Raw genomic sequence first — 25,851 nt, forward strand, 5'->3', positions numbered from 1 at the left:
CTGCCTTATAACCTGGTTTTCCTACATTATCAGATAGCAGCCATTTATTCAGAGCTTATCAGTGAGAAAATAACCATTTAAATGGCAGTAAACTTAAATTGTATGTCAAATTTCACATGCAAACATCACTGCACCTGTGGTGAGTCAAATAGTTTAAAGGCAATCCTTCTTTTGAGAAAAGGTATACATGTGTTTTGCAACGTAACCACTAGATGGCGCCAAATACCCACTGTTCCTGTGTGAGCGCTACTTTGTATTTGTTTCCTGGCAAGGCACGTTTGGATAATTCAAACATACAGTATGTACACTGGTAAATGGTAAGATGTGGTCATTTAATTGTAATAATGGTTATTTACTGTCAATATCGGCAATATCGTTGAAACAATGATTAAAATAGAGCAATATCTTTGTCAGCAAGTCACGCAAGTTTACGCCTTTACTAAGTAACAGCTAATAGTTTTATTAGCTGTTAAAAACTGTCAAGCTTAACATGATTTAGTGAACAATGCCCAATCTTGACAGTTCATTGACATGCAAAGACAAAAGACTATTGTGAATTTTGACGCCACTAAGGCTTTTACGGTAAAACGCCTGCCATCATGTGCGTCAAAGCTGATTTGTTAGGACATCCGGTTTTCAAAATAAAACACTGAGAGCGCCGTGTCTTGAGTGCACGTTTCAAAGCACATTTTGAATGGGAAAAATAATGGAAATCCTCGCAGCTATGTTTTAGATACATTATAACTGGACTTTGAGCAACTGTATAAAGAGAGGTATCTAAACGTTCTGAATAAGACTGAATAAATAGTTGTACTTTTTTATTTAATTCTATCGAAAATGAACAAACCTAGACAATCTTCTTTTTTTTTTTTTTTTTTTTCATTTGAAAGTTCTGTACAGTAAAAATGTTTTTTGAGAACTGCTTTTTCTAAAGATTTCATTCGTTTTCCAATTCAATGTGCGCTCAGCAGGCAGCTTTTTATTTTGAAAGTCGGATGTCGATGTCCTTACAAGTCAGCTTGATTCACATCACAGGCGTTTTTACCATAAAAGCCTTTGTAAGGAGGGCCTTAAAATTCAGCGTCAGATAGTTTGACCACGGAGAAACGGGTGTCAGATAACTTCACCGCAGTAAATTGTAAGTGTAAACTGACACCAAAGTTATATAGTCACGCCTTACATTAATAAAGTATGCCATGTGGCTTTAATTGTAACGTATTATAGATATGCCACGCGTGACAACACTGTTGTAACAACTCTCAACGTTTGTCGTAGCTAACTAGCATATTAGCGCGGTCTGCTAGTAAAGCCCGTTCCTCAGATAATAACGGCAGTTAGCATGTAAGCGTTTATATAATACACTTATAATGTCATGCTGCACGTTTTGAATCAACTTTAGCTGATGACAGAATAACATGAAGTGGTAGTGCGACGTACATTATTGCGCCAAATAGGCACAGGCGCACAGACGAGGTGGCCGAGTGGTTAAGGCGATGGACTGCTAATCCATTGTGCTCTGCACGCGTGGGTTCGAATCCCATCCTCGTCGAAAATTCTTTTTTTTTTCTTCCGGATAATTTCTTTGATGTCTTTATTGACTTTAGTGACTTTCATTAACAGCTCTTTGTACATTCATGATACAGAACAACTAATTTCTTTTTTATTTTTGCAATGTTGCAAAAAGATTTACACCATTCATAATGTAATTAATATAAAAACAGCCCCACAGTACTCTGTTTAAGGCCTGCACAAAAACACATTATAACAACAACAACAATAATAATAATAACAAAAAACCTTAGTCTTTGCTTCATTCTCCTCGTTTTATTTCAAACAATCCTCGTCTGCTTGATAGCTTCTGTTGTGGTATCCATCTTTTCGGTTTGTGTGGTTATCATCTGAGAATCTTGCTTCGCCTGTAGCTCCATAATGACTCTGATCCTGTCGAGCAGAGAGGTGGATCATCTCTCCACGTCCCTCCATGACGCCACCTGGGGCTTTGCTGCTTGGTTTCTGACCGAGACAAATTAACAAGTAAATATACATACTAAGAGTTAGCTGTTGTTTTGCTGATCAACTTTAATGGGAAACATCTGCTGAAAATAAGCTGCTTGAAAAGTGGTAGAGCTACTATTGCCTTTGCAAAAGGATGTCGTTTTTCATTTGCATAGTAAGCTCATGCTCTGACTGGTTTGTCTGTTGTAGAAACAGCCCAACTGGCAACATATCTGTGTAAAACCTCTCTATCTTAAAGCTATTGTACACTTTTACAAACATATTATATTATATTATATTAAATATCTGCCATAAACCCTCCTAAATGTTACGCGCTGGACTTACAGAGACTGACATTTGATTATATAGTATTATATTTATAATTTGACAGTGCACTTGTTTTCCAGCTTCTACTTTACCTTGTGATCACGCTGATATTGATCTACAGCATACTGGTATTTGGCAGCATTCAGTCCAAGTGCACCAGCAAGTCTCTCTCCAAGGAAATCACAAGCTAATTTTGGACACAAAAGATGAAAACTCAATGAGATTCTTATACAGTTTAGCCCCAGTGTTTATTTATAGATCGTCGAGTGCATTTGTCATATTACATACTCAGCAGTGAAATCCTCCCAACGAGAAAGGCCAGCTTTCTGAATGAGATCCTAGTCTGACAAAGAAAAAACAAAGACATGATGCAACTGCTGCTACATGCTCATATACTGTAGGCTCAAAGTTAGACACACATACAGGAAGTGTAGTAGTTGTCGACGCTAAGTTTCACTTTGTTTTCTGTCCAGAAACAGAAACTTTTACTTTTACTTTTTCTTGTATATAGTATTTTCTGGCGCTAACTGCAAGCAGAAAGTCTACTTCCTGTTTACAACAGCACACACATGCTCAGTGTACAAACAAATCGAGACACACATGATAATATTTCACAGATTTCAAAATAAAAGTGTTGGTTTTCATATGGAATGAAGTTTACTTCACAATAAAAACACATTTATACCCAAAAATATACCCCGCCTTTCACCCCGTGTCAGCTGGGATTGGCACCCGCTCATGTGGAGGATAAAGTGGTAGACTAGAATGAATGAATGTATGTCAAAAACAGACAGAAATAAATCTAAAATAATGTAAATAACATATAAGCAAATAATAAATTGTCTATTATTAATGTAATAATACAGCTAGCAAATATATTATGTCTTATTCTATCACCTGTCTCAGCCACACGTGTATTGTTTAAAGGAAAATGAGGTCACAGGCCATGTTTTCATTCGAACATGATATCAAGTGGTGGGCCACACATGGCCCATGGGCCATGAGTTTGACACCTCTGATGTAGTTTGTCTTGGCTTCTAAACATCATTTTAAAATGAAAATGCATACATGTGGAAGTACTTGAACAGTCTCTCACCTTCTCTGCGGTTTCCCTGAAAGGGGCTGTGCTTAAGGACTCCTCCTCCTCCTCTTCTTCCTCACTGTCCTCCTCCATGGTTTCACCGCTGGAGAAGTAGATGATCTTCTTCTCTTTGGACGACGCAGGTCCGGTGAACTCTGGTTCCTGGCTGCATGTTACCTGACAGATTTGACATAAAAATTTTTATGTGAGCCCCATTAATCTTTGTCGAGCATGTTGTCATTTCAAATACTATTCATGTGTTAGAATACATCAGACTCCCAAACAGCTGCTGAGTGTTACTAAACACAGCCTGAGCTAACATGTCTGTTTCTCTTCCTTCATTGTTGCAACACTTACTTCCTCCTGGTGGCTGCTGTCCATTCTTCAAACACTTAATCAGTTAGTGCTCCGGTGCGACAGTGAAGATTCAAAAGTTGCATGGTATGTCCATCCATGCTGACTCAGCTACGTGGAGGGAAAAACAACTACAGGATACAGGATTAGTGGTGAAACCTGAGACTCCAGACACAGCAGTGCAAACCTTGTCACAGGCGGGCGGTTCGAGAGCTGCCACTGTCATGGAATCAGTTTCATTCTCGGTCTCAAAGGGGGCTGGACTTGTAACACAGTGTAGAATGTTAAGGCTTATTGTCAAGTGAATTATTAATGAATGTTACACACACTTTAAAACCGCATCTAATGACTGTGTTTATTGTACTCATAGTTGGGTAAACATGAGGGCAGTGACATAAAAAAAAACGTGTTAAATCAAAAGGAAAATATCAGGCTTTGAAAATGCTTATCCACATCAAAGGACATTAAATAATTAATACCACAGAAGCTAAACACAGTATGTACATGTGTACAACACGTGCCAAAGTTCCAAACTACTGGGATTGAATCACAGTATTGATTTTGCACAACACACACACACTATTCAGCAATCATATAATCAACATCACAGCTCTCCCCGTCACAAATCTGTCCAAACACAAGCTGAGATAACGAAACTTGATAAGCTGTTCCACAAAACTTAGTTGTACTAGCTATAATATATACATGTGTGTTAAAGATATTGTCAGTGTAATGCTGTAGGTAAAAAATATGTGTTAAAGTGTTATTTATTGTCACTGAGCACCAATTGTCAGGCTGTTATAACATGCATAAAATGAAGATTTAATGAATTGACCAAACATCTGAAGTAGCAGCTTACTTTGCAAATTAAGAACAGCTCCTCCCACATACATCTGATGCATAAACCAACACAGAAAAAGGATGATACAGCAGAAATTGATAGTGTGGAGAGACTTTGAAGAGTGTTTAAAACCTGTCTGGTACGTGAAGGCCACTGTGGTTCCCTGGTGCGCTTGGGAAAGGGAGGGGTGAGAGGACCAGTCCTCGGTTTGCTGCAGTCTCGCCGTTAAGTCACTAATTCTTACACACTGGAACTATAAAATAACAATTTCAGAATCATTTTTGATGGCTCACTGACATGTAACAGAGATTATTAAGCATCTTGTATTCCCAATCTGCACTACATTAAAAAGTTAACCTAGAACGGTAACCCAACACAGACAAATAGAGTTTAAATGAATGATTTAATACCATTTGAAATACATTATACATGAGAGACACCATGAGAGGGTGAATACAGAACTACAGGAGTGTGTTACATTGTTATGATCATTTGGACACGCCATTTTAATAAACATTCGGAGCTAGCGCCTGTCGGAGTAATGCTTCTCAATTACGTTCACTCTCCATCTGTCACAAACAAATCAGAAAAGTGTCTTAACCAACGGAAATACCTGCACAACTGGATAAAATATGCAAGCTTATATACACGTAGGGACATGAAATAGTACATGTGAGCTGTATATTACAGTTTATACACTTTCCCAGTAATTGGTAGTTATGCTTGGTCTTCTACGGCCATATTGAGTGGGACAGCAGCGTTGTAGCTGCACAAAAAAACGATTCTAGGTGCTCTTCCATTACCATCATGTTGACTGGTTGACGTAAATATACACTAGTGCTATCCTAACCTTTGCATTTCAAGGTCCAATATGCAACATTCAAATACAAGTACACAAACACATATTAAGTTTGTGAATACAGTATAGTCAGCCAGCATGTCCATGTGGTCTCCATAAGTGTCTCCAGGCAAGCTGACAATATCAAGCCTATGCCCACTTAGTATAAGGCTACCTGGGTACTTTGTGGGTACTAAGTGGGCAAGTTATGCAGGCCCCATATTTTAGTTTTAGTGACATGGATCTCACATGCGGGCAAACACGGGTGGGGCCACCATGGAAACCACTGTGGGTCGAATATAACCCCACGCAATGTCTTGAGCAGAGAGTGACGTCCCACTCCTTTGTGTGCTGTTATTGGAGCCTCTGAGGGCCCATCCGGAACACTAGACCCGGTATATAAACACACTGCATTCAAGTGAGGTTGTTCGAGATGTTTACAAGACGCGCCAAGTTGAATACTCCCTCTATCATATTCACGACCTGCTTTTTAAAAGCTCAGAGTTCACGTCCTGTATGTGACGTATAAATATGACCCCGACAGTAAACACGCATAGCACAAATATGTGAAAGTGAGATGACAAAAAAGGAGGTCAAAGTGTCCAGGATGAAGGCGAATCTCTGGATTCACTTCCAAAGAAAGCTTGTTCTTTTGCTGTAAAGGCTTCAGTCAAAGAAAGAGTAATAACCAGGTGTAATTTTGGTCTGGCATTACAGCGAGGGAGAAATCTACGAACAACAAAAGGCTCCAAAATTACTTGGAGATTACTTCTCCTCCTGGACTCGTACATAACGTGATGCATACATGAAGATGTCTTTGTTGACGACTGGCTTTTGTTTGAGACTAACATGTGCTCAACTAAAAGACAGCAATATTGCATATTAGACCTTTAAGGAAAAGGGTAAATGCACTTAAGTGCATGCACATACATTGTGTCAGCGACTGACAGCTTTAGAAGGGGTGAGCATCGTATACATCAGTGACTTTGATGTATTTACTTAATGAATACATAATGAAAATCAACATCACCACAAACATATGACTCAAGATAAATAGAACCGCTTACTGCTGTTAAGTGTTTTTCACGTTGTCAACGAAACGATCATTACATAACAATAGAAATTAAGTGAGACCTACCAGAGATGAAATCCCCGACTGGCTACTCTCATGTGAAAGAATGATTCAACATTATTCAGTAATGAAAAGTCAAAGTAGAAAAACAGCTATGTCACCTAATGAATGAAAAAAAAACAAAAAAAAAAAACTACTGTACATATGTCATGTGATCTAAATTAAATATTGTGATTGTAAACTGCTACAGCTATAACAAACTTGCTCCAGCAATAACACATGCACATCTTGTTCATTTTGTCACGGAATGAATCTCATGTGGAAAGTATTTGTTTAGATTGTGTGAAAGTGAATCCTTATTTACTCTTTGCAGATTGTTTTAATTGAAGATGTTTCTCCGTTTTCATTCCAAATGTGGCTTTTTAAGTTCAATAGGCAGATCTTTGTCTTTTAAAATCATCTCATGGGACTGAAGAAAAAAAAAAGATACAGGTTTACCCTGCAGCCAAAGGCACCATTAATAAAACTACACTTCCTATAAGGCTTATTCACGATCAAGACCAAATCTAAAGTAAACATTTCAGTTGACATGTAGCCTAACTTAACCCGGAATGTCCTGCCACTGTTTTTCAGGACTACTTCATGCTGCTCGTGTTAAATGTCATAGACATGATGCATAACTGGCGCTGGCTTAAATGCAATGATAATGTCTGTTGTTTGCAAATACAATGCAAAGTGTCTTAGCGTAAATGTGAAACACCGTGGATTAATTTAAAAATACATTTTCCTATGGAGGTGTACACTGAAGGAAATATGGATGCCCTCTTTACGATCAACGGTGATGAGGCAAGAGGGCAGGAAGTGACGTCTGTGGAAGGTTTAGGAGACGACGCAGCCCGTGTCCTTCTGAGGCTTCAGATCTGGCTCCTTCATTGGTTTCACCTCCTGCTCCTTGGGTTTAGCCTGGAGTTAGAGCATCAACGACACAAGAGTGAAACAACAATCCTCAGAACATTCAGTGTGACTTCTTTTTGCTTCTGTTGGATGGGTGTGTGTTGTCACCACACCTTGTCATTCTTGGCTCCCTTGGTCAGGTCAAAGGTGGCATAGACCTCAGGGGTGCACTGCTCTGTGAGAGGGGGCAGCTCGAATGGGATTGGCTCAGCCAGGCCGTAACTCGCCTTTAACTCCAGCACGGGTGCCTCGGCTGGCACCTTATGGAAGTATCTGAGGAAATATGTCCAGATTTACAATTTACAATGTCCAATAGAGTTGTTGTAGCTGATGTTTACTATTCACCTCTATATATACTGTATACTAGACAACACATAAATCATACAATATGCTCCACAACTTGTCTCTTTGACCTGCTGTTTCCATCATAAAAGTGAAAATGGTGGATAGCTGTTGTGCCAAGACAGTTGGCGGAGATGAATCACTGCTATGAAACGTGCTCAAAGTGAGCAGACGGAGTGATGAGAACCAGCAAGAAACAAATTTCATGCTTAGTTCATGGACTACATTTACCAAGAACTAGTCTGCACAGCACAGTAAACGCAGCAGTTATCGACATTCCACTGGCCGGTGCTAATGTTAACGTTACGCCAACACAACACTTAACCTTCCAGTGACAACAATGCTATCTATAGCCGGTAGACATTTGTATCCCTCCTGGATTTTGTGAGCTTTCAGTGATAATTCAAGTAAAATAAAGTGAAGCTAATCGGGAAAGATACTGCAGGTCTGGAATCATTTCCTCAGTTTTGTGATACATACTGGGTTGAATCAGGTTGCACCGGTCACATTCAATTTTGCCGCATCTTAGGCTGCTACGATGGTGGTTTATAGAAACAGAGCCACATGGCACCCTAAGCTCTATATGCTACATCTAGGCGTATAAGATTTCCCCTACGTAAATGTGCTGTATATTAGCAAGTAGCATGTACTGATGTTTTAAGCGGAGAGTAATGCCACACAAGCTTGATGTATTGTTAAGTGGTCAGACATGTTAGACAGGTGTCACTACACCCATAAACTGTGTATAAGGGTGGATTACGCCTCACCTTCCTCAGAATGTATGAAACTGAAGCCAAACTATGTCAGACATAAGTGCAAGCAATTAAATAATACACTATAAAACACTAACAAGTGCATCAGTAGGATAAGGACAAGTACAAATTAAGCATTTTTTGGGAAAAATATATTCTTCATGTACTTTTTCCATTTGATCCAACATTTAGAACCTGTACTGCAGCCAGCCACCAGGGGGAGACGTGGGCACATTGGCTTCATAACTGCATGTGGGTCTAACATGTTGTCTATGAAATCACCTTATCTGAACAGTGTAAAATATAAAAGCTTTGGATAACACTTGATGGAGGTTTCCATTAAAAACTCACATGAATCCATTTTCCCTCTCGCACTTCTCCAGTGTGTTTTTAATGAGGCCGCCGAGTTTGAGGAAGAACAGGTGCTCCGATGGTTTGGCTGTGGAGCCTGGGCCTTTGGTCTGTCGATACTCTTTACACAAAGCCTCAGCACGGGAGTAACCTAAACAGAAACATGTCCGTGTTGATACACTGAGAAATGTTGGCTGTTGGGGCGGACGGGCAAGCAAGACAAACTAGAATGTCTTAGAAATACTGTCACACAAGAAACATAATGTACACAGAGGAAACACCTGCGTCATGACCTATGTATGCATGCAATTCACTATGCTCCAGTTCCACACATACTTACACCTTTCAGCTTCCTGGAGAGATCTTATAGCCTCACCACACTTGTCACTTGCCAGCAGTGTCTGCCCATGATAGCAGTAAGCCTGTAAAGCACATATGTTCAGCAAAGTTCATTTATATAAATACAATCTCACTTTTTTTTTGGACTGTGTATTAGCTGTGCATCAATTCAAGGGTTGTCTCTTTTTGAGGGTGGATTTGAAATACAGCTGCCATGGTTATTGCAATAACGTGGTTAAACCATCTTGTCACGCCCACCACAGAGTGAGACTCATTACAGCATCACACCCTCTTAAAAAACAAAACAAACAGATCAGATGCACTCTCAATGGAAATTATGGCAGGCTCCTAGTGGAGTGGATAACCTGTGGTAAACAGCTCCTCCTTCACACCCTTTTCCTGATGATTTTTAGTGGTAAATATGGATACTAATGCTTGTTGGTGGCAACGGTGTCACCAAGAGTGGACTTCTGTCAGCTGCTAAATTTGGGACGTCAAATGTGTCATGATGTGACTCTACTCAGTTTTGACTGTTTTTTTTATATCCCAGGATTCATTGGGCTCCTGAGACAGATGTTTTGAAAGAGTTAACGGCAGCCAGCAACAACAACAACAACAAAACAGAAAAAACACAGGCTTCAAATTAAGTAACTAACTGTAGACGTTAAAAATAACTGGCCTTAAAACTAGTTCTTTGTCATCGTCCATCTGGAGATTTATTGTTCAGGGACAGAACATAGACATGAGGGAAATACATACATACATAAAGAGCTGTTAGTATGGCCTTAAATCCCCCAACGTAGGTTTGTGAAGTGCATGCAAATAAACAGGAACTCACATAAGCCATGTAAAAGAGCTGCTTCAGCTGAAGATACTTCCTCCACTTGCTGCTGTACTCTGGGTCCAATGTATTCAGTGTGTGATCTGCAAACAGAAACACTCAACTTTAATAACCCGTTATAAAACACTAACACACAGCACTGTTTGACCAGATAGGCATTTCATGTTTTATATATAAACTAAAATCAAACAAAGATGTTAAAAAAAAATAGGCAATAGAATGGTTTTCTGAACCACAAGTCCAAAAAATACTGCTAAAAAATCCAGATTTTTACTGGCTGATCCTTTCAGCTCAATACTCCCTTCTGGAAAGGGTAACCAGAACAAGTACGGTGGGTACAACTCGACTGTCTTTCTGAAGGTTTATTCCACACACACACACAGTTAGCGGTCGCTAGACAGCAGTTAAACAGCAGTTAGACCAGTCAGTTAGTAGACAGTTAGTTAGAAGTTAGTTAGGTTGTAAAACCGACAAGTCGTACAGGTACTGATGATAGACAGATACAAAGGCACGCACGAAGGTCAATATATAACAAAAAAGGCTTTGACAATGCACTTTAAAGGCAACAGTGCTTTGATACCAATTACGACAATAAACAGATAAATAGAATGATAGCTTTGCCTGGACTCTCGCGCCGATTGGTCTTTAGTTTGACAGATTAGCGGCCAGGTAGAGGAGAGTCTGGACCTCCAGTGCTGTTAGGTTACTTTACACCCGGATGAGTGTACGGACCGCTGCTTCAGCTGCTCCGTTTCGGTGGGGAGAGTCTGCTGGGTGAAACACCCATGACCAGTCAGTCCCAGCGGCGGCCGCTTTCTTCTGGACTTGATCTTTGTCGATGTTGCTTACTGGCTTGGTGCCCACGGACTTGGTCCCTTGATCCGACCAAAGTTTTCTTGGGTGGCCCCTGAGGGCCGTGAAGCGCAATCCATCCATTGACAGATCTCCCACAATGTTGGCATGCAGTGCTCTCGAAGCCATACAACTGAATGCCACGCCCCAGACTTTCATCTGTATTCCCCGTCTTACAGTCTCTGATGATGTAGCGGGATGACGTAGGGGGATCCTGGCATGCATTTTCAAGTTCGGTCTGTTCGGTCACTGGCTGATCCTTTCAGCTCAATACTCCCTTCTGGAAAGGGTAACCAGAACAAGTACGGCGGGTACAACTCAACTGTCTTTCTGAAGGTTTATTCCACACACACAGTTAGCGGTAGCTTGACAGCAGTTAAACAGCAGTTGGCCCAGTCAGTTAATAGACAGTAAGTTAGAAGTTAGTTAGGTTGTAAAACTGACAAGTCGTACAGGTTCTGATGATATAGATAGATACAAAGGCACGCACGAAGGTTAATATATAACAAAAAAGGCTTTGACAATGCACTTTAAAGGCAACAGTGCTTTGATACCAATTACAACAATTAACAGATCAATAGAATGAAGGTTCTACAGTTCTACAAATACTGACCAGCTTTTTGATAAAAGTTTGCCGTTTCATAAGCCAGCGCTGCAACAATTGTGGCGTTGTGCTTCAGTTCAATAGCTCTGGCAATCGTCACTATAAAAAAAAAAAAAAAAAGAGATGAGATGGTAAATAATTGAAAGACACTTCATTTGTACACATGGAGCATAACATGAAAGTGATTGAGGTCTTTGTTAACCTGGGAATGTGTTTATCATTTGAAACAGAGATTTGTAAACTGTTTACTCTCACTCACCAAAGCCCATTGATAAAACAAGCTTCTCTTTTTAGCTTGCAGGTAAGTGGAAGCTGCTGGTCTACTGTTGCCTTATTTGGCAAGTTTCTTTCACTGAGGTAAATGTGAATTCAAACAACAACATCCTCTAACACCTTCTTTGACTGAGACCCGCCAAACTGTCCGCTTTGACAAAAGGCCTATAATATGAATAACTTCATGAATATGGTCACAGATTATGATTTATATTCAGTCACATAAGCAACTGCTGCCACTCTTTCCTCTTATTATTCCAGGTACATGTATTATATGTATTGACTCCCCTAAAGGTTTAGCAGGTATGTTTCTGAATGGCACATTGACAGAGAACATCAAGGGGACATTCTGTCCTGGTTTCAGCTCTGCTACTGTTCACACAGACTTTGATAAAGAAATGTCCTCTTCTTGAGGACAGTGGGTTCTCTACCTTCTTGTGCTTCTGCTTGGCACTGGATGATGTATGCGTCGATGACTCTGGGCTCCAGGTCTCTGCCCTTTTCAGCTGGGGTGATGAGACGGGGGATGTGTGTATCCTGTTTTTCAAATATTCCAGAAAAAAAATGTTTTGTTCTTCTTTGTTTTTGAAGTTATTAATTTGTTACTAAAAATGCAACAATTAGCATATGTTTTGTGTTTTTGAGGACGTGTCTGTCTGAGGATTGTGAGCTACAGTAGAAGAAAATTAGGTGCTCTTGTTTCTGTTTTTTTTTTCCATTAAACTACTTAATTTCAAAACAGCTAAATGTGACTGTTGCGTTCATCATCAAATGTACATCAAATGATGTGAGGAAGAAGTGGATTTCTTGACCTTCTGTGGGCCGTTTCCAGCCTTCAGAAAATCTGACCTGTGATGGGAGACTTTGACCAATCAGAGAAGAGTTTAGAGAAAGAGAACCAAAAACCACACACTGGCAGATTGTAGCCAAATATACACTATTGATGTGTTCAGATCATACATATCAGAAAAAAAGCAAGAGTACCTCACTTTGTCCCACAGCTCTACAATAATTTAGTGTGAAGATGAGTTATTGTTCTTTTTCTGTTGGGGCTCACCTTGAGGGTTTTGAATATTCCAGCAGCAGCCTTCAGGCTCCGGTGAACATCTTTTGCTTCAGGCTCTGTTATGCTGTTGAACAGATGTAAATATGACAAATGTATGAAATAGGGACAAATCAAAAGGGACACTTTCTGGATTCATTCAAATACAACTCATTTAATATAAATGAAGTTCACAATATAAACAGAATAACAAAACCACCACATACTTTTCTTTGCCTGCTAGTCTAGAGGCAAACTTTGTGTACCACATGGCTACATTGAAGGCCATGGAGATGAGTTCAAAGACTGCGTCCTGCTGGGCACTGGGAGGAGAACAATGAGAAAAATGAATTATAGACGGATACATTCAGTATCAAAATAAATAAATTGCTTTAACTAAATAACACATTTTAGCATTAAGGTCAAAAGTTACTCATAGTTTTGTGCTGAAGCACAGTCTCTAGAGGTGTCTCTAATATTTTGAAGCCCTTATGTGTGTAAAATCTGAAAACCCCCTCAGTATAATATCATCAATTTACACAGTTTTGTTAAATTCAACATGAGTCAAATATAATCACACAGGTATATAATTTGATTTGAGTGTTTTTTTTTGTTAACAGTTGATGAAGTGCTTTATTACATATCATGACAACTGTTCCTTTATTGTCATTTTGTTTTTCTTTTGTTATTCTTCACTCACACCCAACACCCACAGTAAAGAGATACTTTTTTTAGAGCAGTGCTATAGCTTACGCTGTAATTTCAGTACAAAAATGATCTTCAAGTGATGGGTCCTTTCAGCAACTATGGGACTGGATGTACTGGTTTTTATCTTTCTACCTTGGTGTGTTTCCTTGTAAGGTGTCAGTCCACTTGAAGTTCTGGATGAACCTGAGTTTGTTCTCCTGTGTAGTTCCATCCAAGGATGAGATGAAGCCTTAAATGAGTTAAATTGAAGATTAAAAAAAGAAAAAGAGAAAAAGAAAAGCAGCTGCTTAGGTGTAAAGTAAAATGAAATAAATAAAATCAATGCAATGTCAGAAGATAAGCAAAGAGATACACGATTTACTGTTATTAAACTGTGTTTAATTTCTTTGTTTCAAATGTGTCAGTCCAAAACATCTGACACATCTGATATTCTGCTTATTCATTGTTGAGGCAATGCAATACACACACCGTTCCATCGTGTAGTAAAGTAAGCCCTTTAAGATCACTTTACAAACATTTCTTGAAATTTCAGCTTCACCACTTAGTTGTTTCTGGAAACTTTCACAGGCTTTGGTAACATTTGAGATTATTGCTATTCTACACACAACTAGGACCCAACCAAGCACACCCTAAATCGAATACACACACAGGGACAATGGGTTTTTTTCACAAGTGTGTGTCCAAAGGTTGACGTGGAACATGGTAGACATTATCTTACTTAGCTCACTACTTTGACAAAGGCAGAAGAAATTAAAGCATAAAGTGAACGTTGTACAAAATGTCCATGCCTTAGTGATTGTTATAGAACAAACTAAATTATACTTAATGCTGTCAGTATAGTGATGGTACAGAATTACTGATATCTGTACGGAATATTAACAAAACATGTACAAACACTGCACCTCTGTGAGGTCAGCACCTCATATATGCTAAGGATTAAGTATATTTACATTATGCATGACAAATGGATAACTGCACATAAAATAAAAGCTTGTTTTTGACACATTTTCTAAAGGAATAAATGTCAAGTGTAAATCTAATATGTTTCTAGCACAAATGTGCTTAATGGTTTGACAGTTATCCTGATAATAGAGGCCAAACATAAACAATCTTACCCTAACATTTCCATGATTCACTTTCTATCATTTGTGAGTCAAATTATTTTTGAGCAGAGGAAATTCTTGCAGCATTAACATGTGGCGTAAATGGAAAATACATTTAATTGTAAAAAAAATATATATACAAATGAACTTCACAACAATAACTTACATTTATTGAACTTGTTTTTCACTAATTTGTTTTTTTTTTTTTAATTATTATTACTATAGCTATAAGGATGCAGAATCTGGCAAATCAACACATGAAACATGGTGTGATAACATAAATAACATGGGACTGCACACTTGAGGGCGCAGAATAGCACAGATGCTGATTAAATGTCCTTGGGGAATCACTGGTGTTATGCAAGACAGGTGGAGGATAATAGATTCAGGGGAATGAGTGTAAATGTACCTTGTAAGAGGGAGAAGTAAGCATCTGTGGCGTTTTTCATGATCTCAGCGTTGCAGGTGACATCAGTGAACATCTCTAGCAGTCTCGCTCTGGTTGTCCTCAGGTCACTGAATGTGTCAGATAAAGAATTATCAACTGATGTTCAAATGTTACCGATTTTCACATCTCTTGTTTTTAATGTTTAATTTGTCACTCTGAGTGATGTTACTATGTTTTCAATGTAATGTGTCCCGGGACGCTTTAAGATGGTCCCAGGGACATTTTATGATGACCTTTTGGTTTGTCATTTTGGCTGACCACACATAATTAATATTGTCAGGCACTTCTGCCACCCATTTAAAAGTTGTCATGTGACACAAATAATATCTGATATTCGTTATGAGCTGCCCCCCTGGCCCCCTTTACAACCGGCATTAAAATGCCTTTTCTCTGATGAGATTGCAATTGGATAATGCCTGAACGATCCGCCAAACCATTTTGGAAGGTGGTCAGATATGGATGGTGACCACACTGAAGAGCAGTGTAAATGCAAAGAGCCTCCGATGTGTCTCTGCTCTTCTTCACCTGCTTCAAAAAAGCAGAGAGGAGTCCATACAATAGTATGACTTCACGTTATTGTTGTTGTTGTTGTTGTTGTTGTTGATAAGGCGGGGGGGGGATGCATTTTCATCACAGAAAATGCATTCTAATGCCAGGTGTAAAGGGAGCCAGAAAGTCAGACTGAGATGCATCTGTAGGAGTCTAATTTGAGTTTCATTATAATCCCCTCCAAATGTGATTAGAATCAGTTTTGGAGAAAGAAAGAAAAATCAGATGTATATGTTTGGGGTTTATTGTTTGTTTGCTTGCCAACCACATTTCACACACTAGTCTGTTGAAAAATTAGAATTGGTTATATTATCAAGACAATGGGTAAGAAGACCAGAGAAAGGCAAGAGTCAGAGTCATTGTCCAAGTCAATGCAAATATCACTCATCCCTGTGTATTGAGAGATGATAAGACTTACTTGCATATCTTATTGGCAGCGGGGCTCCCTGCCACGCCATACAAATTAAAAGACACAGGCGCAGTTGCCTTCAGTGGGTTTCTGTGAAACCAATGTGCCATCCTGTCGATGAGGACACACCTACAGAGAGTGAAACACACACACACACAGCAATATTCCTGGTGTTAACAACACACATTAGCTACAGTGAAACAGGCGTCCCTCTGAAAACCTAATACATATTAAGTGGGCATCATAAACTAGCTAGCTAATGTATCATCTTTGCTAACAGCTATTTTACGATAAGGTGGCTACAATTGGGTGGCGGCCGTGTTAAACCGTTAACAAGATAAAGTCACTGAAATATTGAAAAGAAGCCTCTGGCGCTACATTGGACTGCAATTAATGTTGTTTTAATGAAGTATTTATTGACACAAAGCCCGTTACGTAGGCTACATAAAGCAGCAGCTAGCGGCTAATACGAGCTAAATGTACATCACGTAAACACGACTCGCTGAATTGATGACACGACTGACTTATTAGTCAAACAGCAAAACAAACGCACCGAAATAATTTGAATATGGTATATCAATAACTTCTACCTGTCGTTACGGTGTTGAAGATGTGAGGTTTAACAATCCCGACGTGAAGTCTGACACTGATAACTTACTTCCGGAAATAAACACGGAGCAGATGTTAACCAATGAACGGGCGCGCTTCGGTCACATGACGTTTGCCAGGAAAATACCTTAGATCTTCGATCATCTTTCTTTTGTTTCATGGTTCAGATGCTTCAAATCTGTCTCTGACTTATACGCATGGAATGTTTTATTTTTGTACAATATTATTGTCATTTCCTTGAGTGATTCACTGAAATTACTATGTAATTACAAGGTGATGTTTTCATAGTTGTTGTGTTGCGTTTCCACAGGGACATTTATGGATACCCTGTTTGTTCGTTATCATATTTTTTATACACCATATCATGGTGTGTTGTGGCCAAGGGCAACAACATATACTGTACTGTACAATTGACGATAAGGACTTGAATTATCCTCTATCCTAATAAACTTTATTTATATAGCACTTTTCTTAACACATGCCACAAAGTGCTTAACAGACCAATTAGGCTAATCAAATATTATAAGGTGTCTTGCCTAATAAAGAAAGAAGCCCAAAAGTTCAAACAATGAGCAAACACTCGACAACAGTGGAGAGAGAAAAAAACCTCTGACAGGACCAGAGTCAAAGATGTGCAGATTGGCTGGTTGTGGTGAGTGGAACATAGGGGATGGAGGAGAGGAAAAAAGAGCAGAATAACAAGCAGAGATGAAAGACGGAGGCAACAAATCAACAATTAAACAATACAGTATGTTAAACTACAGCCAACAAGACAGAGGGGAACATGAACCAACAGGCAACATAACAAAACAACAATAAAACACAAACAACAAGAACAAAACAATACGTAAGTATGTTAAATTGAAGCCAACAAGAGAGAGGCAAACATGAACCAGCACAATAACAAATCAAAAACAATAAAACACAAAACAATAGAACAATAAAATAGGCAACCCTGAACAAACTGGGTTTGGACAGCTCTCCCATGTAAAGGAAAGGCTGTTCCACAGTTTTTGAGCTGCCACAGAAAAGGTTCCATCTCCCCTGTTTTATGCCATGGCTAGGCATGTGTAAAAGCAGCTGATCAGCCCTGCCTGGAGTGTGTGGCTTCAAGAGAGTTAGGTACGCAGGTGCCAGGCCATTGAGACATTTATGAGTAAGTAATATGATCTTAAAATGAATTCTTAAAAAGACAGGGAGCCAGTGTAAAGAGGCCAAAACAGGAGTGATATGCTCTCTGTGTTTTGTCCCCATCAAATGACAAACAGCAGAATTTTGGATAAGGACACTCAACTCACTTGGAAGAACACTTCAATCACCTGTACAAGACTATAAAATAGGTCTCATGTGACTTAAAATAAATTTTTTATTTTTGTATTGTTTCTTATTGTACCTGCAAAGGTAAAAATACTACATACTAAATAGGTCATATTTGTGTTGCAAATGCTGCACTTAAAAAGCATTGTAATATACATTTAAATGCAGTATGAAGCCAAAACATACAGTACATGAGCTCTTCTAATGGTTACAGTTCGTCACATCAGGGTTTTCAGTATATGATGTGCTGCTGGAGTTAAAGCAGTTTTGAGAAGAGGGGACATAGTTTTAAAGCAACATTTGGTTTAAAAAGTAAAGCAATGACAAGACAAACATTCACCATCTTTTTATTTCCCCATTTGGCAGACATTATGTGACGACTTCAAGTGATGTCAGAAAGAACAAAAGGAACAAAACATTGGACTCATACACCTCACCTACCAAAGGAACTGTCAAACATCCCACATACAGACAAAACACACTCACGCAAAGAAAAATACTATATATGTATATATATACATATATATATATATATATATATATATATTTCTGTGTATTTGGTCATCTCTTCCATGTTCTTTTAAAAATGCATTGTGCTTGTCAACATAAATTAGAAGATAATTAATCTTCTATAAATCTCATTAATATATATAATATCCATTGAATCTCAAAAGAGATGCACTAATGTCAGTTTAAGGCACTTTTTCAGGGGGTACTGCCATCTGTACAACCAAGAAGCCACAGTGAGGCAATCATTTCTCCTAACTGCATTTTTTTTCTGTGTGAAATTATCTACATTATTCCCCCCCTCAACATCTTGTGAATAAAAATCATGTTTAGAGAAAAAAAGAAGTTGATCCCCCTGCATTGTCAAAGCAGTCACATGTAAGTACTAAGTCATCAGTGCACTTTCAAACATCTCTTTAACAGGCATTGGTAAACAGGAACTAGGAAAAGGCACTTTTGGTCAGCTCATATTCATTTTTTTTTTAACATTTCTCATTCTTTTAAACTGTAAAATATGGAAGTTCAATTGTGATGGGATATTTTTAACTTCTGCATGCCAGAAAAGGAAACATCTGTGTTTCCTTTCACAAAACCCCAATGTATTTATTTTTTTCCTCTTTTCAATTTGGATGTTAACATTGCTAAGTCATCTAGCAGTGTTTACTGACTTGACCAGGACTCCAAAAGGTCACTTCTCTCAGCAAATATGAACCGACAATCGAGAAAAACAAACACAAGATCAATATCAAGACCTTGCTGTTGTGTATAGGAATCAATACAGCGAGTAGTAGGAAACTGATGAAGTGGTGTCACCTTAGGAAAATGGGACATCTGGCTTTAGAAATTAACAACAAACTCTAAATCAAAGACAGTGCCTGCTCTGTTAACCTGAGCTTCCCATTGAATTAAAGATTGTCATATACATTTTGATTACACTTAAATGTACATAAATACATGTTTTTTTCTGTTACTGTTGCTATGGCTGTGAATTAAATTGTACCATGAAAAGCACATGTAAAAACTCAGTGAAAAATCTATAAAAAGGCTTTTCAAGACATAAACCTGCAAATATAATCAAGTGTACATGTACTCTTGTTATATGCGTTGACTCCTACCTACTTCCCTTTAAATCTAACCTACCTGCTGTTTTGTGGTCTGAGACACCACGAGATAAAGGAACATTGTGAACTGAAATTAAACAGCATGCATGACTGAGCTTGAGTGTGTTACAGACAACAAAGCTACGAGGAAGATCTTTGGCAACTGTGCACCAAACATTTTATGTCAAGGTGAACTCCATAAAACATGTAACATGCTTGGACTTGATCTGGATCTCATTGACAAAAGGACAGCCCACTTCTGCCTGTAAAATCCTGAGACGCTGCATTTGATGGCACGTCACAACAACGAATACTTCTTGTGATTTCAAAGTCGTTGGGAGTAGCTGATGCATAGACTATGGTCTCGAACGTCTCCCCATCCTCCGTTCAACACGTGCGCTTTGTGCTCAACTGGTTCTGCACCACTCAGGACAAGGGATTGAGGATAGAGGCTGTCCTTGATTATTATAAGCCCTTCCACAACTTTCTGAAAAGCCCACTCCGGCCTGCAATTCTCCTTCTGGTGAAGACCACAGTCTCCAGTGTGAAGGACCCTGGAGCCCTGTGCTGCGAGGACTTTGAGTGGCTTTGGGATGCAGGTGCCAGACAGTTGCTGCAGAGTCCAGTCCCAGTTGTAGTCGTCATAGGTGCAGAAGTCATTGCAGCAGCCCATCAGTTTATAGTATACCTCCCTGGAGATGGCCATGCCTATGTTGTGTTTAGTGGACATCCACCCAGTGGTCAATACCTTATTGGACAATTTGGTAAAATCAGTTATGCCGTTGTGGTTGCCCAAAGCCAGCATGTCACACTCCGGGCAGTTGTTCTTCCTGAACTCTATCATTGACTTGTAGAAATGGAAAAAGTCCGGGAGGATGTAGTTGTCCTCCTCGAGGAAGATTACAAAGCCGCTGTATCCCTGCATGACTTGCACTCGCTCCCACATAAAGTGCAGTTTCCACCACCAGTGGTGTTTGGGTTGAGTGATGAAGGCTTCCCTGTAATGCCCATAGGCGTCGGGTTGTTCTGCATTAAGGCATTTTGTTTTCAGAGCATTCTCCTTAGAGATGTCCCGAGGGCAGTCTCGTGGATCCTGTCCCGGAAACTCAGTGGGATACAGCTGAAGGCTGAAGGGGTAATAGATTTGCAGTACCTTGCAGAATGTTATCTCTTGCACAATGTTATTTATTTCCTCTGAAAAATAGTCATGGCTGAAGATCAGAAGGACACTGTGGACCTCAGCAGCATTCTGCAGAGACTTGATGAGCAACTTGAGGTATTCAGGCCTGTTGTGGACCTGCACGACTAACACCAACTGAGGCTCCTCCGGAAACCGGTCTGCATTGAGCACATACTGCTTGAAATTTGCATTATAAACGGACAAACTCAACTCTGGCAGCGAGGCAAAGTTTAACTTCTGGTGCAATGCCTGACCTCCCTCATCCACGTATCTGCTGTTAACGCTGTCATTGTCGGAAAGTAGTAAAGCACGTGTTGAAAACAGGAGAGTCACAACTACACAGGAAACAACCAGCAGCCCGATTAGATTCCTCTTGATCAGCCTAAGCCTCATTTTGTGTGAGAACATATGACCAGACTCGGGAACAGAAGTACTTGTCGGCTTTGCCTTCGCCTTATCGCGCGTAACGTCGTCGCAGACCTTTAAGCAACATCGTGTCCTCTCGCGCCGATGATCAAAGAGCCGTCAAAGGAGCAGCTCCGCGTCACGTGTCCCGCGTCTCAAAAGTAACGACGAAGATTTATCCCCGTGACGGCTCTTCTTGCTCTGTTCCCCCGCCTGTAGACCGTGTCATGTGCCAGGCAGCCGCCGCCTCCTGCACCGCTTGTTTTCAGCACCTGTGATGTGGGGAGAAAACGGCAGAACAAAGCGAACGGAGTCAGTGTCAACAGCGCGCAAGTGTGACGCGAAAAAAACGGCTTTTAAAAAAAGCCACTTCGCTTAGTTTGACTCACCCGAACTAGGTGTCGGCTAATGTGTCAACACACCAGGAAGAGGACGACGGCACTGTGAAACACGCTGCGTGAAACTTATGAACGCTGACGTGTACACTTTTAACCAACTAGAGGGAGAGAGTGAGTTCCTGCTCAGCGAGTCAGTTGTGTAACATGAGAAGGAAACGTAAACACAGCACTGAACTGGGAACGGGAGGGGAAACTCGTATAGAAAGAAATGACACGAGGAAAAACTGTGTTTTTACGTCAATAAACAGCGCGTCTTTTCATAGTATGGAAGTCACGGCAGGGGCGTTGCTAGAAAAGTTGATCCCCATGAAAGAATATAACATACTGAGCCCCCCCATATATCAGATGAATGACAGAATATGAGCGAGGGACATAACACACAAGCATTTATGTCTGTGTGATAAGTCAACAGTAGGCATGATTGCAACGAAGGATATTATCGCAATATTTTTCAATTATTTTTTGAAAATAATGCTTCAAATGTATGCTGCGCTCTCACGACCACAAATGTGTGCAGTGTGCCGCGCCATCTGTGTGTGTATTTGCATTTATCCAAAGCACTAAAGTGCTACAAATACAAAATGTTCCTCTTTTTAAACAGTCTGTTGTAATTTCGCTGTACTTCTGTATCAGTGACAATAATAATAAAGGCTCCTCTGTAGATAAAGCATCTAGGGTCATAGAGCACTGGGAGTGAACACACAGGTGCTTTTTCTTCCATTTTGAACCGACTGAGTCTGGCTGGCCACTGGATATGGACCTCTTATCAGTGACATCAGTCGGAGAATATCAACGTCGATTGGATTTCGCGCCATCGTACAAGGCGACGTTTTTGCCAAAGCAAAGGTGAAAAAATGCAAATGATTGAGCGCCTACTCGCGTCTTTGCATTGACTTTATATGTAAACCCGCTGCACAAATCCGGTGTAACCGCAGCATTAAAATGGCCAAAACACACTAATAACACTTTACCGTCAGCATAGCGTAACATGACAGATAGAATGGTGTATTTACTTTAATATTATGATGAGTGTGTGTGTGAGAGAGAGAGTTTAAGACCTGTTGAGATCCTGAATGTGGAAAGCATGGATCAAATATAACATTCAAGTGCTGTAATTGTGGAGGTGGGCTATGAAGCAGTGACGCAAGAGATTGAAAAACAAAAGTCTGGACAGGAACAACTGACTGACTACTAACTAACAGATGGTAGCAAGTAAAATCCAGCAAGTGGAAGTGAGAAAAAGAAAATGATGAGTTTCATGGCAGGTGTTATAATGCATGTGCAGATGTAAAATCTAAAATGGAGTGAATCCAGATCAATCCAGGTGTTTGTTATCTGGTCATGAGAGATATTAAACGGGACTTAAGACATGAGATGAATATCCACATTTGCCGAGATAAAGTCAAACCATTAAAAGGTGATATATGTAAGAAATATGTTATATTAATATACATAACATGACCATGTAGTGTCACTACAGATTGAAGAAACATGTTATACTGGCCTCACTGATAACTGAAGGTTGTGTATATTCCCAAAACAAATTGTCTGTTGTTGACACTTGGATATTTACCAAATAGGTTTGGCGACTACTCTCCTACAGTGTTCTCAATTACAGCTACCATTTTAAACACTGAAGGTCTCTGTTGTGCATGTATCACCTTTAAAGGCCCAGTGTGTAGGATTTATGGGGTGAAGAAGCACATTGCAACCAAGTGAATACCTTCAGCAAACAAACAAGGCAGCCTTTTAGAGTTTAGTTTTCAAGTGATAATAAATTCATAAAAACATACTATTTATGTTGTGTTCAAATTCTGTTGACAGATCCCCTTAAATTCCACACACTTGACCTTAAATCATTAAAATAAAGTAGGCAAAAAAACATGTTCTGTATTAAGAAACACTTTTATAAACATTTTCTGGTTTATATTTATATTCTACCCAAGTGTTGTTTGAATGGATCTTTTTGGGTAAAATTTTGGTGAAATGGTTTTCATTTGACAGAAATTAAACATAGAATAATTATACTTACGTTTAAGAAAGGTACAGTCACTCGATTGTATGAATTGTTGTTTTTCATTATCCCAGAGTGACTCTTTTATATTTATGTCAGGAGCTGCGTCAGCACTACAGAGGCCAGGATTTTTGGACCAGCATGTTTTTACAGTAGCCGATAATGAACAAACTAACCATCTTTTCACTTTTGATGCTTCATATTAGTAAGGGAATGTTGAGGGTGATTCAGCTGCGGCATGCAACTTCAACAGATGTTGTTACCTTTAAGTAAAGGAGTGGACTTCCATCACTAATCCTGGATTAATCCACAGCAACAGGAACTCTGGTCTGATGATAAACAACCCACCCACTCTCTGGTCTTACCAGTTCAGGTTTGACAGGTTTAAATGGAACCATTTCTATTATTAGAGATTCTGCCCAAGCATACAACAAAAGGACAAAGGGTATTATTCCTGAAAAGCACCCTAGGTAGTGGGTGACTTTCAGGCAGTAGAACTGGAATACTGCATGTGGTATCAAGTTCTCGAGGTCTAATATTAAATAGGACACTGTGGTGTGTAAGAATACCTGTGCTATTTGTTGACATATAATAAAGACAGATTATTACAAGGCATTTAAGGTCAAAACTGACAATATCTACTGCAGGAGTTTCTTTTAGTCCCCAAACCCCAAGATGAGGTGTCCATGCAGAGAGACGCGATTCTCTCTGGGGCCCTGACCCCTAGTTTGGGAATCACTGAATAAAGAAACATAAAAACTCAAGTTTTCAACAAACAAAAGTTTTGGGTTTTTTTATTAATGGGAACTCATAATGGTTGATTCTTCTTTTCAGTCATATTATTATACATTATACATCCTGATACACTGATTAATCAATTTCAGTAATTATCTGACAAATCAAAGTCATTTATTACGCTGAAATTTATCTCCACTTTGTCATTCAGTGATATTCGTCACCATTAAAAGTTCCAGATCAGGTGCTTTTAAAGTGCAGTTTTATGAGGTACTGACATACGCTCAGCACTGTCTGGGCAGAGTGCGCCCCCTGCTGGCTCCCCTGCACCAAGAACCTGCTTAAAACAGGCGCGCTGGTCCTCACACAAAATGCTGCCTAGGGACACAAGGCAAAACCAATTATAACCACATGACAGAAGGGTCACCTAATAAAATCTGTGCCTGCTTAAGTCTATATTAGACCATATGAAGTACATGAATCAGGGTTAGTTGCAGGTTGTCATTGTAACCACTGGGTGACAGCAGTCAACCACACAGCAATTTATCAAGACTTTTCTTTGATTTTGAGTTTTGTGTCACCATAAAAGACCTAATGTAATGCAAGGTCTCTTGTTGAAGTGCTGTGTACACACATATATACGGTGATTAAATAGTTTTTAGTCATTAAAATGAATTATTAAAAATATTCCTTAATGTGAACACATTTTACAGCAGAAGTCGACCAGAAATCTTAAAAAAAAAAAGAAAAAAAAGATGCTCAAAATGTGTTTACAGTGTATTTGGGGAATTGCATGAATTATACTTTGATATTCTCATCAAAATGAGAATATTAAACTAATATTTCTCATTGATTTGCACTGGTGATTGGATTTGTCTAAACAAAGCATAGCAGAGTTATACTAGCATTAATACTAGGAACATCAAAGAGCTCAACGAGTTCAAAGGCACAAAGGCACAAACAATAGCAATGGCTGATTCATATATTTTCCTCCATCCCCTTCCTGTGCAACGAAGTTTCATGCTCATAAGTTACCGATTAGATTTGGTGCTCGATTTAAATATCAGATTTCACTCCAACAAATAAACTTTTAATCAGATGTTTTGCTGTGGTCTGTGGTGTGTTTGTTGCCAACAGCAACATCATGTGTTTGCACAGTGAAACTACAGAGTAGCAGGTGAGCTCTGTGTGGATGTTTTAGTTTAAGAGTGGGGTTGTATGAGGTACTGATATAATGTCAGCATTGCCATCACTGAGACAGAGATGCTCACAATAACTGAGAACAATGCTGCTAATAGAGACCCAGGAGGCTTAACCTAAAAGTCTACAATAATAATTTATTAAAATATTCTGGACACAGTTTGTGAATTTCCCACACAAGAGTTTGGGGTCTAATGCTGCCTCACTTAGACATTTAGTGTCAATTAGAACAAAGGATTTCACACAGTCACAAAATAACACATTTAAACTTACTGACTGAGGTAGCAGTGGATTGAAAACGAGATCAAATC

General features: G+C 39.4%; 3 protein-coding genes and 1 non-coding gene across 4 annotated transcripts; 1 reads left to right on the top strand and 3 right to left on the bottom strand.

Annotated features, from left to right (window-relative positions):
- Positions 1-1,467: 1,467 nt before the first annotated feature.
- trnas-gcu (transfer RNA serine (anticodon GCU)) lies at positions 1,468-1,549 on the top strand. The gene has a single exon. It is a non-coding gene; the product is annotated as a tRNA-Ser (tRNA).
- A 255-nt stretch (positions 1,550-1,804) lies between these two features.
- LOC131443501 (protein FAM177A1) lies at positions 1,805-3,898 on the bottom strand. The gene is made up of 5 exons (XM_058613185.1): positions 3,761-3,898; positions 3,419-3,580; positions 2,611-2,665; positions 2,415-2,509; positions 1,805-2,013 (listed from the first exon to the last, which is right to left on the bottom strand). Exons 1-5 carry the CDS (start codon positions 3,782-3,784, stop codon positions 1,825-1,827), a joined length of 525 nt encoding a protein of 174 aa, XP_058469168.1. The 5' UTR covers positions 3,785-3,898; the 3' UTR covers positions 1,805-1,824.
- Positions 3,899-4,982: 1,084 nt separating this feature from the next.
- Positions 4,983-16,751, bottom strand: brox (BRO1 domain and CAAX motif containing). The gene is made up of 13 exons (XM_058613184.1): positions 16,666-16,751; positions 16,085-16,204; positions 15,079-15,185; positions 13,699-13,795; positions 13,086-13,181; positions 12,874-12,946; positions 12,248-12,353; positions 11,553-11,642; positions 10,085-10,170; positions 9,248-9,329; positions 8,908-9,058; positions 7,576-7,735; positions 4,983-7,471 (listed from the first exon to the last, which is right to left on the bottom strand). The coding sequence occupies exons 2-13, from the start codon at positions 16,183-16,185 to the stop codon at positions 7,388-7,390; spliced, it is 1,233 nt and encodes a 410-aa protein (XP_058469167.1). The 5' UTR covers positions 16,186-16,204; positions 16,666-16,751; the 3' UTR covers positions 4,983-7,387.
- A 1,581-nt stretch (positions 16,752-18,332) lies between these two features.
- si:ch73-91k6.2 (alpha-1,6-mannosyl-glycoprotein 2-beta-N-acetylglucosaminyltransferase) lies at positions 18,333-21,726 on the bottom strand. The gene is made up of 2 exons (XM_058614275.1): positions 21,583-21,726; positions 18,333-21,465 (listed from the first exon to the last, which is right to left on the bottom strand). The coding sequence occupies exon 2, from the start codon at positions 21,194-21,196 to the stop codon at positions 19,934-19,936; it is 1,263 nt and encodes a 420-aa protein (XP_058470258.1). The 5' UTR covers positions 21,197-21,465; positions 21,583-21,726; the 3' UTR covers positions 18,333-19,933.
- Between the last annotated feature and the right edge of the window lie 4,125 nt (positions 21,727-25,851).

This window comes from Solea solea, chromosome 17, assembly GCF_958295425.1.
Source record: "Solea solea chromosome 17, fSolSol10.1, whole genome shotgun sequence".
Classification (NCBI taxonomy): domain Eukaryota; kingdom Metazoa; phylum Chordata; class Actinopteri; order Pleuronectiformes; family Soleidae; genus Solea; species Solea solea.